The sequence below is a fragment of the Panulirus ornatus genome, chromosome 10, assembly GCF_036320965.1.
Source record: "Panulirus ornatus isolate Po-2019 chromosome 10, ASM3632096v1, whole genome shotgun sequence".
In the NCBI taxonomy this organism is placed as follows: domain Eukaryota; kingdom Metazoa; phylum Arthropoda; class Malacostraca; order Decapoda; family Palinuridae; genus Panulirus; species Panulirus ornatus.
The window spans coordinates 43,297,138-43,317,951 of NC_092233.1; the positions used below are offsets into that span (position 1 = coordinate 43,297,138).

The 20,814-nt window shown below is 41.2% G+C and overlaps 1 protein-coding gene across 1 annotated transcript in view; it reads right to left on the minus strand.

The window, feature by feature from the left end:
- LOC139750921 (low-density lipoprotein receptor-like) overlaps positions 1-20,814 on the minus strand; it is a 93,599-nt gene that overhangs the window by 64,545 nt on the left and 8,240 nt on the right. Inside the window, exon 2 of the mRNA XM_071665813.1 lies at positions 10,034-10,134. Coding sequence (XP_071521914.1) covers positions 10,034-10,134 — 101 coding nt within the window. The remainder of the gene's footprint in view (positions 1-10,033; positions 10,135-20,814) is intronic.

Genomic DNA, 20,814 nt, shown 5'->3' on the forward strand with positions numbered 1-20,814 from the left:
CTAAATATTTCTTACATACATTCTTCAAAGCAAACACCTGATTCACACATCCTCTACCATTTCTGAAAGCACACAACAACACAATCACCCCTTTTTGAATAAATTCCACAGCAATACCATCCAAACTCATCGCCTAGCCCTCCCCTCTCATTTTTAATTTTCTAAAAGAAGGAACAGAGAAGGGATCAAGTAAGGATATTCCCTCAAAGGCTCAGTCCTCTGTTCTTAACGCTACCTCGCTAACTCGGGAAATGGCGAATAGTATGCGTATGTGTGTCTGTGTGTCTGTGTGTGTGTGTGTGTGTGTGTGTGTGTGTGTGTGTGTGTGTGTGTCTGTGTGTGTGTGTGCCTCGGAGAGACAAAAACATGGCTACTGAGAACAAAAGGGGTTAAGCATACAAATGAGACAAAACCTATCTCTCTGGAACTATTGCTATCTCTAGCATCCTTGGAATCAGAGATTGGGCAGCCTATCTAATACTAAAATACTACAGTGAGTAAGTTGGGCTCTGCTGGAGCTGCAGACAGCTGTACCAAAAAATGTTTTTTTCCATTCGTGGTTCAGTAGTATGCTATGCTGACTGCTGTACTTGGTCGCCTGGGTTTGACTCTCAAGCACACAATGGAAAAATTGTTTGGGTTGATTTACAAGTGGACATTACAAGTTTTGATATTTACCTTATCTAATCCCTCCCCTCCCCCCCCCCCTCTCTCTCTCTCTCTCTCTCTCTCTCTCTCTCTCTCTCTCTCTCTCTCTCTCTCTATATATATATATATATATATATATATATATATATATATTATATATATATATATATATATATATATATATATATATATATATTTTTTTTTGCTTTGTCGCTGTCTCCCGCGTTTGCGAGGTAGCGCAAGGAAACAGACGAAAGAAATGGCCCAACCCACCCCCATACACATGTATATACATACGTCCACACACGCAAATATACATACCTACACAGCTTTCCATGGTTTACCCCAGACGCTTCACATGCCCTGATTCAATCCACTGACAGCACATCAACCCCGGTATACCACATCGCTCCAATTCACTCTATTCCTTGCCCTCCTTTCACCCTCCTGCATGTTCAGGCCCCGATCACACAAAATCTTTTTCACTCCATCTTTCCACCTCCAATTTGGTCTCCCTCTTCTCCTCGTTCCCTCCACCTCCGACACATATATCCTCTTGGTCAATCTTTCCTCACTCATTCTCTCCATGTGCCCAAACCATTTCAAAACACCCTCTTCTGCTCTCTCAACCACGCTCTTTTTATTTCCACACATCTCTCTTACCCTTACATTACTTACTCGATCAAACCACCTCACACCACACATTGTCCTCAAACATCTCATTTCCAGCACATCCATCCTCCTGCGCACAACTCTATCCATAGCCCACGCCTCGCAACCATACAACATTGTTGGAACCACTATTCCTTCAAACATACCCATTTTTGCTTTCCGAGATAATGTTCTCGACTTCCACACATTCTTCAAGGCTCCCAGAATTTTCGCCCCCTCCCCCACCCTATGATCCACTTCCACTTCCATGGTTCCATCCACTGCCAGATCCACTCCCAGATATCTAAAACACTTCACTTCCTCTAGTTTTTCTCCATTCAAACTCACCTCCCAATTGACTTGACCCTCAACCCTACTGTACCTAATAACCTTGCTCTTATTCACATTTACTCTTAACTTTCTTCTTTCACACACTTTACCATATATATATATATATATATATATATATATATATATATATATATATATATATATATATATATATGGCTTTGGATGAAACGAAGCTTAAGGGTAAAGGCAAAGAGTGGTTTGGGAATGTCTTGGGAGTAAAGTCAGGTGTTGGTAAGAGGGCAACAGCAAAGGAAGGAGTAGCACTACTCCTGAAACAGGAGTTGTGGGAGTATGTGATAGAGTGTAAGAAAGTAAACTCCTGACTGATATGGGTAAAACTGAAAGTGGATGGAGAGAGATGGGTGATCATTGGTGCCTATGCACCTGGTCATGAGAAGAAAGATCATAAGAGACAAGTGTTTTGAAAGCAGCTGAGTGAGTGTGTTAGCAGCTTTGATGCACGAGACTGGGAAACATTGATGGGTGATTTGAATACAAAGGTGAGTAATGTGGCAGTTGAGAGTATAATTGGTGAACAGGGGTATTCAGTGTCGTATATGGAAATGGTGAAGAGCTTGTGGATTTGTGTGCTGAAAAAGGACTGGTGATTGGGAATACCTGGTTTAAAAAGAGATATAAATAATCATACATATGTAAGTAGGAGAGATGGCCAGAGAGTATTACTGTATTATGTGTTAATCTGATAATCGTATAAAAGAGAGACTTTTGGATGTTAATGTGCTGAGAGAGGCAGCTTGACGGATGTCTGATCACTATCTTGTGGAGGCAAAGGTGAAGATTTGTAGAGGTTTTCAGAAAAGAAGAGAGAATGTTAGGGAGAAGAGAGTGGTGATAGTAAGTGAGTTTGGAAAGGAAACTTGTGTGAGGAAGTATCAGGAGAGATTGAGTGTAGAATGGAAAAAGGTGAGAGCAAATGAAGTAAGGGGAGTGGGGAGGAATGAGATGTTTTTAGGGAAGCAGTGATGGCTTGCACAAAAGATGCATGTGCCATGAGAAGCGTGGGAGGTGGGCAGATTAGAAAGGGTAGTGAGTGTGGGATGAAGAAGTAATATTGTTAGTGAAAGAGAAGCGAGAGGCGTCTGGATGATTTTTGCAGGGAAGTAGTGCAAATAATTGGGAGATGTGAAAAAGAAAGCGTCAGGAGGTCAAGAGAAAGGTGGAAGAGTTGAAAACGAGGGCAAATGAGAGTTGGGGTGAGAGAGTATCATTAAACTTTAGGGAGAATAAAAAGATGTTTTGGAAGGAGGTAAATAAAGTGCATAAGACAAGAGAACAAATGGGAACATCGGTGAAGGGGGCAAATGGGGAGGCAATAATATGTAGTGATGAAGTGAGAAGGAGATGGAGTGATTAATTTGAAGGTTTGTTGAAAGTGTTTGATGGTAGAGGGGTAGATATATGGTGTTTTGTTTTGGGGGGTGTGCAAAGTAAGAGGGTCAGGGAGAATGGCTTGGTAAACAGAGAAGAGGAAGTGAAAGCTTTGCGGAAAATGAAAGCCGGCAAGGTGGTGGGTGGAATTTATAAAAAAGGGAGGTGAGTGTATTGCTGATTGGTTGGTAAGGATATTCAACATCATACATGTATGGATCATGGTGAAGTGCCTGAGGATTGGCAGAATGCATGCATAGTGCCACTGTACAAAGGGAAAAGGGTTAAAGGTGAGTGTTCAAATTACAAAGTCATAAGTTTGTTTAGTATTCCTGGGAAATTATATGGGAGGGTACTGATTGAGAGGGTAAAGGCACGTTTAGTATTCCTGGGAAATTATATGGGAGGGTATTGATTAAGAGGGTAAAGGCACGTACAGAGCATCAGACTGGGGAAGAGCAGTGTGGTTTCAGAAGTGGTAGAAGATATGTGGATCAGGTGTTTGCTTTGAAGAATGTTTGTAAGAAATACTTAGAAAACAGATGGATTTGTATGTAGCATTTATGTATCTGGAGAAGGCATATGATAGGGTTGATAAAGATGCTTTGTGGAAGATTTTAAGAGTATATGGCATGGGAGGTAAGTTGCTAGAAGCAGTGAAAGGCTTTTATCAAGGATGTAAGGCATGTGTATGAGTAGGAAGAGAGGAAAGTGATTGCATCCCAGTGAATGTAGGTTTGCAGCAGGGGTGCATAATGTTTTCCATGGTTGCTTAATTTGTTAATGGATAGGGTGGTTAGGAAGGTGAATGCAAGAGGTTTGGAGAGAGGGGCAAGTATGCAGTCTGTTGTGGATAAGAGGGTTTGGGGAGTGAGTCAGTTGTTGTTTGCTGATGGTAGAGTGCTGGTGGCTGATTTGGGTGAGAAACTGCAGAAGTTGGTGACTGAGTTTGGTAAAGTGTGAAAGAAGAAAGCTGAGAGTAAATGTTCCACGGTTCCATCTGCTGCTAAGTCGACTCCCAGATATCTAAAACACTTCACTTCCTCCAGTTTTTCTCTGTTCAAACTTACATCACAATTAACTTGTCCCTCCACCCTACTGAACCTAATAACCTTGCTCTTATTCACATTTACTCTCAACTTCCTCCTTTCACACACTTTACCAATCACCAACCTCTGCAGTTTTTCATCCGAATCAGCCACCAGAGCTGTATCATCAGTGAACAACAACTGTTTCACTTCCCAAGCCCCGTCATCCACAACAGACTGCATACTTGCCACTCTCTCCAAAACTATTGCATTCACCTCCCTAACTACCCCATCCAAAAACAAATTAAACAGCCATGGAGACATGACGCACCCCTGCCACAAACCAACATCCACTGTAAACCAATCACTTTCCTCTCTTCGTACTCGAACACATGCCTAACATCCTCGGTAAAAATTTTTCACTACTTCTAGCAACTTACCTCCCACACCATACACTCTTAAAACCTTCCACAAAGCATCTCTATCAACCCTATCATATGCCTTCTCCAGATCCATAAATGCTACATTCAAATCCATTTGTTTTTCTAAGTATTTCTCACATACATTCTTCTAAGCAAACACCTGATTCACACATTCTCCATCACTTCTGAAACCACACTGTTCTTCCCTAATCTGATGCTCTGTACATGTCTTCACACTCTCAATCAACACCCTCCCATATAATTTCCCAGGAATACTCAACGAACTTATGTCTCTGTAATTTGAACTCTCACCTTTATCCCCTTTGCCTTTGTACAATGGCACTATGCATGCATTCTGCCAATCCTCAGGCACTTCACCATGATCCATACATACACTGAATATCCTTACCACCCAATCAACAACACAATCATTCCCTAATCTAATAAGTTCCACTGAAATACCATCCAACCCTGTCGCCTTGCCAGCTTTCATCTTCCACAAAGCTTTCACTATCTCTTCTCTGTTTACCAAACCCTTTTCCCTGACCCTCTCACTTTGCACACTACCCCAACCAAAACAACCTATATCTGCCACTCTATCATCAAACACATTTAACAATCCTTCAAAATACTAACTCCATCTCCCTCTCACTTCACCACTACTTGTTATTACCTTCTACTTTGCCCTCTTCACTGATGTTCCCATTTGTTCTCTTGTCTTACGCACATTATTTACCTCCTTCCAAAATATCTTTTTATTCTCCCTAAAATCTAATGATGCCATGTCACCCAACTCTCATTTGCCCTCTTTTTCACCTCTTGCACCTTTCTCTTGACCTCTTGCTGTTCACACTCAGTCTCTAGCTGTTATGTGTAATGCACCAAAACCACAGCTCCCTATCTACATCCAGACCCCACAGACCTTTCCATGGTTTACCCCAGATGCTTCACTTGTCCTGGTTCAGTACATTGACAACACGTTGACCCCGGTATACCACATCGTTCCAATTCAATCTATTCCTTGCATGCCTTTCATCCTCCTGTATGTTCAGGTCCTGATCGCTCCAAATCTTTTCCACTCCATCCTTTCACCTCCAATTTGGTCTCCCGCTTCTCCTTCTTCTGTCCACCTCTGACACATGCATCCTCTGTCAATCTTTCCTCACTCATTCTCTCCATTTGTCCAAACCATTTCAACACACCCTCTTCTCTCTTAACCATACTTTTTATATTTCCACACATCTCTCTTACCCTCACATTACTTGCTAAATCAAACAACCTCACACCACATATTGTCCTCAAACATTTAATTTCCAACACATCCACCCTCCTCCATACAACCCTATATATGGACCAAGCCTCACAACCATATAGCATTGTTGTTACTACTATTCCTTCAAACATACCCATTTTTGCTCTCCGAGATAACATGCTCTCCTTCCACACATTCTTCATCGCTCCCAGAACCCTCACCCCATCCCCAACCTGTGACTCACTTGTGCTTCCATGATCCCATCCTCTGCTAAGCCCATTCCCAGATATCTAAAACACTTCACTTCCTTCAATTTTTCTCTATTCAAACCTACAATCCAATAAACTTGTACCTCAACCCTACTGAATGTAATAACCTTGCTCTTATTCACATTTACTCTCAACTTTCTCCTTTCACACACTTTTCCAAACTTTGTCACCAACCTCTGCAGTTTCTCACAAGAATCAACCACCAGAGATGTATAATCAGCGAACAACAACTGTCTCACTTCCCAAGCCCTATCATCCACAACAGACGACATACTCGCCCGTCTCTCCAAAACTCTTGCATTTATCTCCTTAACCACCTCATGCATAAACTAATAAAATAACCATGGAGACATCACACACCCCTGCCGTAAACAGACATTAATTCAAATACATGCATTCCGCCTATCCTCAGGCACTTCACCATGGTCCATACACACACTGAAGATCCTTACCAACCAATCAATAACAACAGTCACACCCCTTTTTTAATAAATTCCACTGCAATACCATCCAAACCCACCGTCTTGCCGGATCTGATCTCCCACAAAGCTTTCACTACCTCTTCTCTGTTTACCAAACCAATTTTCCCTGACCCCTCTCACTTTGTACACCACCAGAACCAAAACACCCTATATCTGCCACTCTATCATCAAACACATTCAACAAACCTTTAAAATACTCACTCTATCCCCTCACTCCATCACTATCTGTTATAACTTCCCCATTTGTTCCCTTCACCGATGTTCCCATTTGTTCTCTTGTCTTATGCACGTTATTTACCTCCTTCCAAAACATCTTTTTATCCTCCCTAAAATTTAATAATACTCTCTCACCTCAACTCTCATTTGCCCTCTTTTTCAACTCTTGCAACTTTTCTCTTGACCTCTTGCCACTTTCTTTTCTACATCTCCCTGTCATTTGCACTATTTTCTTGCAAATATCATCCAAATGCCTCTCTTTTCTTTCACTCATAATCTTACTTCTTCATCCCACTACTCACTAACCTTTCTAATCTGTCCACCTCCCACGCTTCTCATGCCACAAGAATCTTTTGCACAAGCCATCACTGCTTCCCTAAATACATCCCATTCCTGACCCACTCCTCTTACGTTATTTGCTCTCACCTTTTGCCATTCTACACTCAATCTCTTCTGATACTTCCTCACGCAAGTCTCCTTTCCAAGCTCACTTACTCTCACCACTCTCTTATCCCCAACATTCTCTCTTCTTTTCTGAAAGCTTCTACAAATCTTCACCTTCGCCTTCAGAAGATAGTGATCAGACATCCCTTCAGCTGCCGCTCTCAGCACATCAACATCCAAAATTCTCTCTTTTTCATGCCTATCAATTAACTCATAGTTCAACAATGCCCTTTAACCATCTCGCCTATTCACATACGTATACTTATACATCTCTCTCTTTTTAAACCAGGTATTCCCAATCACCAGTCTTTTCTCAGCACTCAAATCTACAAGCTCTTTACCATTTCCATTTCCAACACTGATCACCCCTTGTACACCAATCATTCCCTCAACTGCCACATTACCCACCTTCACATTCAAATCCCTCAACACTATAACCTGGTCTCGTGGAGTAAAGCTGCAAATTCACTCAACTCCTCCCAAAATACTTGCCTCTCATGATCTTTCTTTTCATGACCAGGTGCATAGGCACCAATAATCACCCATCTCTCTCCATCTACTTTCAGTTTTACCCACAACAATCTAGAATTCACTTTCTTACACTCTGTCACATACTCCCACAACTCCTTCTTCAGAAGTATTGCTACTGCTTCCCTAGCTCTTGTCCTCTCACCAACCCCTGACTTTACTCTGAAGACTTTCCAAAATCACTCTTCCCCTTTCCCATTGGGCTTCGTTTCACTCAAGAGCCAAAATATCCAGGTTCCTTTCTTCAAACATACTACCTATCTCTCCCTTCTTCTCATCTTTGTTACATCAACACACATTTAGACACCCCAGTCTGAGCCTTCGAGGAGGATGAGCACTCCCCGCTTGACTCCTGTTTCCCTTTTTCGAAATCTAAATACGGGGGGGGGGGGGGTTTCCAGCCCCCTGCCCCTGCCCCCTTGGTCGCCTTCTGCGACTGGCAGGGAATACGTGGGAAGTATTCTTTCTCCTGAATCCCCAGGGATTTTAAGTTTTCTATTATACTTAATCGTCGTCTCCCGCGTTAGCTACGTAGCGCAAGGAAACAGACGAAAGAATGGCCCAACCCAACCACATACACATGCATATACATAAACGCCCACACACGCACATATACATACCTATACATTTCAATGTATATATACTTATACATACACAGACATATACATATTTACACATGTACATATTCATAGTTGCTGCCTTCATCCATTCCCGTCGCCACCCTGCCACACATGAAATAGCTCCCCCCCCCCCGGCGGCGAGGTAGCGTTAGGAAAAGACAAAAAAGGTTACATTCGATCACACTCAATTTCTAGCCCAAAAAAATTTCCGTAGTTTACCCCAGATGCTTCACCTGACCTGGTTCAATCTACTGATATCACGTCGACCCCGGTATACCACACTGTTCCAATGCACTCTATTACTTGCACGCCTTTCACCCTCCTGTATGTTCAGGCCCCGATCGCTCCACCTCTGACACATATATCCTCTTTGCTAATCTTTCCTCACTCATTCTCTCCATGTGAACAAACCATTTCAACACACCCTCTTCTGCGCTCTCAACCAAACTCTTTTTATTATTACAAATCTCATACCCTTTCATTACTTCCTCGATCAAACCCCCCCACACCACATACTGTCCTCAAACCTTTCATTTCCGACACATCCACCCCCCTCCGCACAAACCTATCTAAAGCCCATGCGCCTTCCACACATTCTTCAACGCTCCCAGAACCTTCGCTCCCTCCCCCTCCTTGAAACTCATTTCCACTTCCATGGTTTCATCCGCTGCTAAGTCCACTCCTAGATATCTAAAACACTTCACTTCCTCCAGTTTTTCTCCATTCAAACTTACCTCCAAATTGACTTGTCCCTTCAACCTACTGAACCTAATAACCTTGCTCTTATTCACATTAACCCCTAACATTTTTTCTATTACACACTTTACCAAACTGTCACCAACTTCTGAAGTTTCTCATCCGAATTAGCCACCAGCGGTGTATCACCAGCGATCAACAACTGACTTACGTCTCAAGCTCTCTCTTATCCACAACAGACTGCCCCACTCTCCATTGACAGCATTGACCCCTGAATACCATATCGTCCTAATTCATTCTATCCCGTGCATGATCCACCATGATCAGGCCCTGATCGCTCAAAATCTTTTTCATTCTATCCTTCCACCTCCAATTTGGACTTCTCGTTCTCCTGTTCCCTCCACCTCTGACACATATATCCTTTGTCAACCTTTCCTCACCTATTTTTTCCATATGTCCAATATTTCAACACAACCTCTTCTGCTCTCTCAACCACACTCTTTTTTATTACCACACATCTCTCTTACCTATCATTACTTTCTCGATCAAACCACCTCACACCACTTATCCTCAAACATTTCATTTCCAACACATCCACCCTCCACACACTCTTATCTACAGTCAATGCCTTGCATCCATATAATAATGTTGGGACCAATTTACGTTCAAAAATCCATTTCCCACCTCCCATATTACGGTCTCTCCTTCTACACATTCTCCATCGCTTTCAGAACCTTCGCCTCCTCACCCACTCTATGACTTACTTTCACTTCCATGGTGCTATTCCCTGCCAAGTTCTCTCCAAGATATCTTAAAAACTTCACTTCCTACAATTTTTCTCAACTCAGACTCAGATCGCAACTAACTTGTCTCTCAACTCTGCTAAACCTAATGACCTTTCTTTTATTCACCTTTACTCTCCAGTCTCTCACACAAACTCAGATTAAGCAAACTGTTTCTACATATGTTAATACAACTGAATGAAAATCAAATGACTTGGCTGACACTAATAACTGTCATCACACTTGCTGACATACCATCTCATCAGTACCATCAGCGCAGTCTGGGTCGGCGTCACATAACCAGGATCTGGGAAGACATCTGGTCCGGTCACAAGAAAACTCGTGACTGCGACAAACTGCAAGATAAATACACATAGAAATTGAAGACGAGTTATATGATGCAAATAAATGAGTACATAAAAAGTTTCTCATAAGGTTAAATTTATAACTGACTTAACAAATCATGGCTTTCCTACCATATCATAATGCCAAGCTCTCCTTACCTAACTGACTGTACTCTCCCATGTTGTCAAAATCGTCAACAGAGTAAAATGTTAACCATCATTATATCGTATGTTTATCGGATAGCATTTCTATCTTGTCGAAATGGAAAAAAATTTACAAAATTCGTGTCTGGAAGATGTTCATGACTGACAGAGGTCAAGTTGTCCATGGCTGACGGGTCAAGTTTATAGTCTCACATGTCTCAGGTGTAGATACACCACGTTGTAAGTCTACCAGTGATACATGTAACCAATAACTGACTCAGTGTAACAGTCCATTATGTTCATGTGCCATGATCAGTGTTTATATTTAATACATAACAAGACAGGAAAAACCGTAAGTTTCCAGCCGTCAGTTCGCTTGGCTGATTAATGAATTCATGAGTTTCTTAATGACTGATGGCTTCTTTTTCACACAGGTTGATATGGTGTTTTTACTGGGAAATTTGTAGTATGATTTTTCTTTGACCAAGCAAACTGCTTATACAGAATATTTTAATGATCTTCACAAAAGCCAATATTCCAACTTTTCTTCTTTAAGATTGTATCTCTAAAGTTCCATGGACAACATTAACAAAGCTTAACATTAAAGCTACTGGTTTGCTGTTAGCACAAGCTAGAAGAATATGCTTAGTCTTACATCGCATCTAACTTCATAATCTGAAATCTTGAAAATAACGAGTGCTACACAACTGTATATAGTTCTTTTAATGATAACCATATACATAAAACAGGAGTGTTGCAGTGTCGACAAATTCTTGACAGTATTAGCCTAGCTGTGTAAGACAATTCTCCTACAAAGAAAATCACACAATTCACATATCTTCTCAGTCTTATTTTTTCTTATTATAATCAAAGGTTCGGCCTTGAGTAAAGTTCAACACAAATAACATTAGAAAACTTTCCTTGACTGTATATGTAGGTTAGGTGGTGTTAAGCTCACTTCGCATTAGTGCCAATAACTTCTCTGTTGTCACATTGCTAAGCTTCTCTTACAACTGTCTACAACAACAACCCGTATCTTCCCTTGTTTAAAGACAATTTGCAGTACTGGACGAAAGATTACTTTCATAATTCTTTCTGACATCAATTATCTTCTTGTACTGGTGCTCTAATGTATCTTCTTGTACTGGTGCTCTAATGTATCTTCTTGTACTGGTGCTCTAATGTATCTTCATGTACTGGTGCTCTAATGTATCTTCATGTACTGGTGCTCTAATGTATCTTCTTGTACTGGTGCTCTAATGTATCCTCTTGTACTGGTGCTCTAATGTATCTTCTTGTACTGGTGCTCTAATGTATCTTCTTGTACTGGTGCTCTAATGTATCTTCTTGTACTGGTGCTCTAATGTATCTTCTTGTACTGGTGCTCTAATGTATCTTCTTGTACTGGTGCTCTAATGTATCTTCTTGTACTGGTGCTCTAATGTATCTTCTTGTACTGGAGCTCTAATGTATCTTCTTGTACTGGTGCTCTAATGTATCTTCTTGTACTGGTGCTCTAATGTATCTTCTTGTACTGGTGCTCTAATGTATCTTCACGTACTGGTGCTCTAATGTATCTTCTTGTACTGGTGCTCTAATGTATCTTCTTGTACTGGTGCTCTAATGTATCTTCTTGTACTGGTGCTCTAATGTATCTTCTTGTACTGGTGCTCTAATGTATCTTCTTGTACTGGTGCTCTAATGTATCTTCTTGTACCGCTGCTCTAATGTATCTTCTTGTACTGGTGCTCTAATGTATCTTCTTGTACTGGTGCTCTAATGTATCTTCTTGTACCGCTGCTCTAATGTATCTTCCTGTACTGGTGCTCTAATATATCTTCTTGTACTGGTGCTCTAAATGTATTTTGATTTTCGTTGGTAGGAACAAATTATTGTGACTTGGTCTTTCGTCCAAGCCACTGGAAGAGGACTTATAGCACGCCATCTTTATACCCTTCTGTTTGTCTTTATTTCTCATCTTCCTCTAAAACACAAGCAAACACTGTCTGGTTTTTAGACTAAATAAAGGGAAAATCATACAAAGGAAAACAAATTCTATAATTTAAAAAACACTTAAAATGTTCGACGTTGTGTATATGAACAAAAATACAAAACAGGTTATGTCCTGAAGTTCTCTGCATGTCATATCAAAAAAATTACTTTATATCATAATTTGTGTTCGTCTAGAACACAGGATTTATATCATAATTTGTGTTCGTCTAGAACACAGGATTTATATCATAATTTGTGTTCGTCTAGAACACAGGATTTATATCATAATTTGTGTTCGTCTAGAACACAGGATCTATATCATAACTTGTGTTCGTCTAGAACACAGGATTTATATCATAATTTGTGTTCGTCTAGAACACAGGATTTATATCATAATTTGTGTTCGTCTAGAACACAGGATCTATATCATAACTTGTGTTCGTCAAGAACACAGGATTTATATCCTGTTGTCGTGGTATCTTACGTGATGGCCAATTACGTTCGTTCAATGACCAAATTGATGTGTAAGTTACAGACGTTTTAAACCACAGGATTGAAGTTCTTCACACTTTCATTAGCGCCTGCACCCCCCCCCCCAAAAAAAAAAAAATACTTATATTCTTAAACAAATAAACATATTTCTTTTTATTAAACAAACTATTGGTAAACATATTTAAAAGCGTTTCCTCCAACACCTACAGGAGATGGGTCTAAAAAAGATATACAATATGCGTATATTATCAGTTGCACGAGGCGTCGTACAGAAGCTGGTGATGTTGTACCGTCATTTCTGACTAATTGTTTTCTTTGTATATAATATTTACTTTGCTCCCTCGTAGCCAACATGGAGGAGAGGCGGGTCTTCCTCTGCTCCCTCGTAGCCAACATGGAGGAGAGGCGGGTGGGCGTCCGTGTGTATGGTTAGGTTAGGCTTCGATTTTGTTCCATGTGTCTCCTGCTCCATCCAACGTGAACTGCTGCTGACGAGATACTCGATCAGGACGATGCACCCACTCGGGCCAAACTCGTGCTCACCAACAACACCACCAAACACAATCAATCAATCATCTGCCAGAAACATTTGCTAGTCTTGTTCGTTGTTGGAGTGTAGGAGGGAAATGCTTACCCAACTTCTTAGTTCTCCATCAACATCCTCCTCCTCCTCCTCCTTCCAGTAGTAGGTTGGGAGTGGGTGCTCCTTCGAGGGGTCCAAACTAAGTAACTGCTTCTTGTTCAAAATGGATGTTGGTCCGGCGATCATCCGTGCAGAGTTGCCAACTCAAAATCTAAGATGGCGCTAGATTCACTCCCGGAAAGCGTCACAAAAAGCGCTAAATTTGAAAAAATGACGGTGAAAAAATGCGCTTAGAATTATTCTTGCTCCTTGGCATACCAGATTACTAATAACAGGTACGACTGACTACTTTAACTCTAAAACATTCACCATTATTCCATATCCGCTAATTCCCAATCATTAGCAATCTCCTCGTCCTCGGTGTCCTGGGGTCATGGTGGTCTGTGTGAGGGTCATGGTTGCGGTTATGATGACTCATATGCTTTGAATGACCCAATGTTTTTCAATACCTCCATAGGAGGTTTATAATCATAACGGCAATTTCTATTTCTTCTCAATCCATACATACTTGATAATTAGTATTGCATTTAAGCTTTTGATAGTCTGTTTTCAAGCCTCGACTTCATGATGTTCATATGACAAAAGATACGCTCGATATCACCGTTGGAATGAGACAACGTCAGCACAGTCAAAGCCAACTTAGAGAGGTCATTGAAGGGATTTTCTCCTGTTGCATCCACAATACACGATAAAGTTTACTCCACTGGAACTCAGTGCGTATGAGAATTTCTTCGTTATCACTAGACATTCCAGTATTGCAGGCTAAATTTATAGGTTGCAGACATTCACTTGCACTCATTGATGATTTTGACTGTAACACTTAGACATTGCCTGGCAAACGTTGACAAAGCTGTTTCATCAACTCCCCTACAAACTGTATGCATCTTCCTTGTATATCCTTTTCATCAGGAAACTTACATTGTGCTATCTTTTCAAACTCGTACTCCAAGTGCGGATGTGGGTCAAAGTAGTTCTCTACTGAATCTCCTTCCTTTAATTTAGAACTTATGGAATTAATAAAATGAATAAGGTCACTGAGCAGTTTGGTTAGATCCCCATGTACAAGCAGTTACCAGTTCCGCTACAACAACCTGTATAATGACAACCCATGTATCCACGTACATCCCCATGTACAGACAGCTACCAGTTCCGCTACAACCTATATAATGACAACCCATGTATCCACGTACATCCCCATGTACAGACAGTTACCAGTTCCGCTACAACAACCTGTATAATGACAACCCATGTATCCACGTACATCCCCATGTACAGACAGCTACCAGTTCCGCTACAACCTATATAATGACAACCCATGTATCCACGTACATCCCCATGTACAGACAGTTACCAGTTCCGCTACAACAACCTGTATAATGACAACCCATGTATCCACGTACATCCCCATGTACAGACAGCTACCAGTTCCGCTACAACCTATATAATGACAACCCATGTATCCACGTACATCCCCATGTACAGACAGTTACCAGTTCCGCTACAACAACCTATATAATGACAACCCATGTATCCACGTACATCCCCATGTACAGACAGTTACCAGTTCCGCTACAACCTGTATAATGACAAGAAACTATAATAAGGTTGACTGTCGTAAATAGACCACCGATTATACTTTAGTGTAACTTGTTGAATGACGTCACACTGTGGGCAGCACAACACAGGACTCACACATAACATGCTGCTGCTCTTTGGGTAAATTTCTAGAAAACAGTTGACCGTCATTTGTGTTATAATGACTAGTGTTCCTTACTTACATCATGACAAAATGACCAGTTATTACTACGGGTGTTGCCTGCCGCCCATCACCTACCACGGTAAACATACTTGCACCAGTGACTGTAATTTGTGGCTTGGCTATCTCACGTGGGTTTATCTGACGCGGGTTTATCTGACACGGATTTATCTGCCGTGGGTTTATCTGACATGGGTTTATTTGACGCGGGTTTATCTGACACGGATTTATCTGCCGTGGGTTTATCTGACATGGGTTTATTTGACGTGGGTTTATCTGACGTGGGTTTATCTGACGTGGGTTTATCTGACGAGGGTCTATCTGACGTGGGTTTATCTGAGGTGGGTTTAAGACGGATTTATTTGACGTGGGTTTATCTGACGTGGGTTTATCTGACGCGGGTTTATCTGACGCGGGTTTATCTGACGTGGGTTTATCTGACGTGGGTTTATCTGACACGGATTTATCTGCCGTGAGTTTATCTGACGCGGGTTTATCTGACGTGGGTTTATCTGACGCCGGTCTATCTGACACAGGTTTATCTGATGTGGGTTTATTTGCCGCGGGTTTATCTGGCGACTTTTTTTTTTTTTATCTATCGGGGTTCTACCTGGCGGGTTTTATTTGGCGGGTTTTATCTGGCGGGGTTTTATCTATCGGGGTTCTATCTGGCGGGTTTTATTTGGCGGGTTTTATCTGTCGGGGTTTATCTGGCGGGTTTAATCTGGCGGAGTTTTATCCGTCGGGTTTTATCTGGCGAGGTTTTATCTGACAGGGTTTTAACTGGAGGGGTTTTGTCTGGAGAGGTTTCATCTGGCAGGTTTTATCTGGCGGGTTTTATCTGGCGGGTTTTAAGACGGTGAAACACAAGACTGCCGGGATGCCTCGTCCACACAAGACATTATCATTGGTTGTAATAATAATAATAATAACAATAATAATGATAATAATAATAATAATAATAATAATAATAATAATAATAATAATAATAATAATAATAATAATGATAATAATAATAATAATAATAATAATAATAACAATAATAATGATAATAATAATAATAATAATAATAATAATAATAATAATAATAATAATAATAATAATAATAATAATGATTAAAATAATAATAACTATAAAATAACAATAATAATAATAATAATAATAATAATAATAATAATAATAATAATAATAATAATAATAATAATAACAATAATAATGATAATAATAATAATAATAATAATAATAATGATAATAATAATAATAATAATAATAATAATAATAATAATAATAATAATAATAATAATAATAAAATAATAATAATATAATAATAATAATAATAATAATAATAATAATAATAATAATAATAATAATAATAATAATAATGATAATAATAATAATAATAATAATGATAATAATAATAATAATAATAATAATAATAATAATAATTATTATTATTATTATTATTATTATTATTATTATTATAGCACAAACAGCTAATTATAAGATCCATCTTCCCCTTGACAGCCGGCACCCACATCTGACAGCCGTCACCCACACCTGACAGCCGGCACCCACACCTGACAGCCGGCATCCACTCCTGACAGCCGTCACCCACACCTGACAGCCGTCACCCACACCTGACAGCCGTCACCCACACCTGACAGCCGGCACCCACATCTGACAGCCGTCACCCACACCTGACAGCCGTCACCCACACCTGACAGCCGGCATCCACTCCTGACAGCCGTCACCCACACCTGACAGCCGTCACCCACACCTGACAGCCGGCACCCACACCTGACAGCCGTCACCCACACCTGACAGCCGTCACCCACACCTGACAGCCGTCACCCACACCTACTGTGATCGCTGCCCTTGAGTTCATGCTTTCGTTCGGCCCGGATGATCCACTGTGGATATACGCAGTGGGAGTTATTATGGATATACGCAGTGGGAGTTATTATGGATATACGTAGTGGGAGTTATTATGGATATACGTAGTGGGAGTTATTATGGATATACGTAGTGGGAGTTATTATGGATATACGTAGTGGGAGTTATTATGGATATACGTAGTGGGAGTTATTATGGATATACGTAGTGGGAGTTATTATGGATATACGTAGTGGGAGTTATTATGGATATACGCAGTGGGAGTTATTATGGATATACGCAGTGGGAGTTATTATGGATATACGTAGTGGGAGTTATTATGGATATACGTAGTGGGAGTTATTATGGATATACGTAGTGGGAGTTATTATGGATATACGTAGTGGGAGTTATTATGGATATACGTAGTGGGAGTTATTATGGATATACGTAGTGGGAGTTATTATGGATATACGTAGTGGGAGTTATTATGGATATACGTAGTGGGAGTTATTATGGATATACGTAGTGGGAGTTATTATGGATATACGTAGTGGGAGTTATTATGGATATACGTAGTGGGAGTTATTATGGATATACGTAGTGGGAGTTATTATGGATATACGTAGTGGGAGTTATTATGGATATACGTAGTGGGAGTTATTATGAAGGTTCAGATATTCAGTGGATATCCGCAAGATAAAGTTATTTCATATTGATGTAAATATTCAGTATAAAAGGACCAGAAAAACTTTACAGAGGAATAATTAATAAACTGGCAGGTAATTTGCGTCTACTTACGTAAATAAAGCAAGTCATTAAGGTCATATTCGACAAGTATATTTATGGTACCAAATAATATTAAAACAAATGATTTAGAGACATATACGAACTTCTGACCGTTAGTAAAATAATCTTATATTAACCACGAGTCATTAAACACGAGCCTAGTGTACGTTTTCATGAGGAGATTGTTATGATAAAACATTACACAGATAGTTCTTGCTTAACACACTCCTCTCCATCTCTCATATACTCCACGTTTAGCATACTCTCATCATTTGTAGAAAATGAGAGATCCCTAAGTACTAGTACCTGGGCTGAGCGGCCCCACTACACTCTAATCAAGTCTTGTCATCACCTAAATGGTATCCACTTTAACCCATTGAGAAATACTGCATATTATGAAATTAATAATTCAATATATTAACAACAAGCATTCAAACCGCTGGAGTCACTCCCAAGCAAGTAATTGTATTTCAACAGTGTCAATGGTTTACAAAACTGACCATTTAAACGACAATGTCCGTTTCGCCACACATACACTTAGCCAGTAGCCTAACCCATACATATACTGAGGCAGTAGCCTGGCCCACACATACACTGAGGCAGTAGCCTGGCCCATACAAATACTGAGGCAGTAGCCTGACCCACACATACACTGAGGCAGTAGCCTGGCCCATACATATACTGAGGCAGTAGCCTAACCCACACATGCACTGAGGCAGTAGCCTGACCCACACATACACTGAGGCAGTAGCCTGGCCCATACATATACTGAGGCAGTAGCCTAACCCACACATGCACTGAGGCAGTAGCCTGACCCACACATACACTGAGGCAGTAGCCTGGCCCATACATATACTGAGGCAGTAGCCTAACCCACACATATACTGAGGCAGTAGCCTGACCCACACATACACTGAGGCAATAGCCTGGCCCACACATACACTGAAGCAGTAGCCTAACCCACACATACACTGAGGCAATAGCTTGACCCACACATATACTGAGGCAGTAGCCTGACCCACACATACACTGAGGCAGTAGCCTGACCCAAACATACACTGAGGCAGTAGCCTGAACCACACATACACTGAGGCAGTAGCCTGACCCACACATACAATGAAGCAGCCTGGCCCACACATACACTGAGACAGTAGCCTGGCCTACACATACACTGAGGCAGTAGCCTGACCCACACATACACTGAGGCAGTAGCCTGACCCACACATACACTGAGGCAGTAGCCTGGCCCACACATACACTGAGGCAGTGGCCTGGCCCACACATCCTCTGAGGCAGTAGCCTGACCCACACATATACTGAGGCAGTAGCCTGACCCACACATACACTGAGGCAGTGGCCTGGCCCACACATCCTCTGAGGCAGTAGCCTGACCCACACATACAGTAGGGCAGTAGCCTGCCCCACACATACACTGAAGCAGTAGCTTGGCCCACATATACATCGAGGCAGTGGCCTGACCTACACATACACTGAGGCAGTAGCCTGGCTTACACATACAATGAGGCAGTAGCCTGGCCCACACATACACTGAGGCAGTAGCCTGGCCCACTCATACACTGAGGCAGTAGCCTGACCCACACATACACTGAGACAGTAGCCTGGCCCACACATACACTGAGGCAATAGCCTGCCCCACACATACAGTGGGGCAGTAGCCTGGCCCACACATACACTGAGGTAGTAGCCTGGCCCAGAAATACACTGAGGCGGTAGCCTGACCCACACATACGCAGAGCCAGTAGTCTCAACCACACATACACTTAGGCAGCAGCCTGACTCTCACATACACTGAGACAGTAGCCTGACCCACACATACACTGAGACAGTAGCCGCTCCCACTGGAGCAGTAGTCTGTCCCATAGATTCCAACATCATACCAATCCTAAAACTCTCTACATCACTCATCTCCCCATCCTCTTACTGTCACATTTCACTCCTCTCCGGTAACGAAACTTTTCATAAAACTGATCCAAAATAGAATCAAGGAACATTTGCTCTCTCTCTCTCTCTCTCTCTCTCTCTCTCTCTCTCTCTCTCTCTCTCTCTCTCTCGTAAACAACATTGGTTTAAGACTCGAGTAATCCATGACTCCACTAAACGCAAATATTACATAGCATATCCTAGATGGATTAAATCGACTACAATCCCCGACCCGGTCAATACTATTGGCAACAAACTTTAACAAAGCATTTGACCCGACACATCCTCATACTTAACATTATCCTCCATCCAGTGAAACAAGTGACTGGCAGGTTTCAATGTTGGTCGTCATGCCAAAGATTTAATCACAATGGCTTCACCTGTAAAATCCTTAAACTTTACCGCGGAGTTCCCAAGGATTAGTTCTCTCTCCAACCCTTTTCAGTTTCTTCTCACACGACCTCCCACTACAGGAAAACCACAAGATTAAATCTTCTTATTTGCAGATGACATTACATTCACATCACGACTGTCTGACACGAAAGTAGCAAAAACAATCATGCAGTACTACGTTACACAACAGGAACAGTTGCTCACCAACAATAGCTTACCAAGAACAAAATATCGGCATCTTAAAAAAAAAATATTCAGTCTGTTTTTCGACCCTCATTTTTGCTTTCCGAGATAATGTTCTCGACTTCCAAACATTCTTCAATGCTCCCAAAACACTTGCCTCTCATGATCTTTCTTCTCATGCCCAGGTGGATATGCACCAATAATCACCCATCTCTCTCCATCAGCTTTCAGTTTTACCCATATCAATCTAGAATTTACTTTTACACTCAATCACATACTCCCACCACTCTTGTTTCAGTAGTGCTACTTCTTCCCTTGTTCTTGTCCTCTCACTAACCCCTGACTTTACTCCCAAGACATTCCCAAACCACTCTTCCCCTTTACCCTTGAGCCTCGTTGCACTCAGAGCCAAAACCTCAAGGTTCCTTTTCTCAAACATACTACCTATCTCTCCTTTTTTCTCATCTTGGTTACATCCACACACATT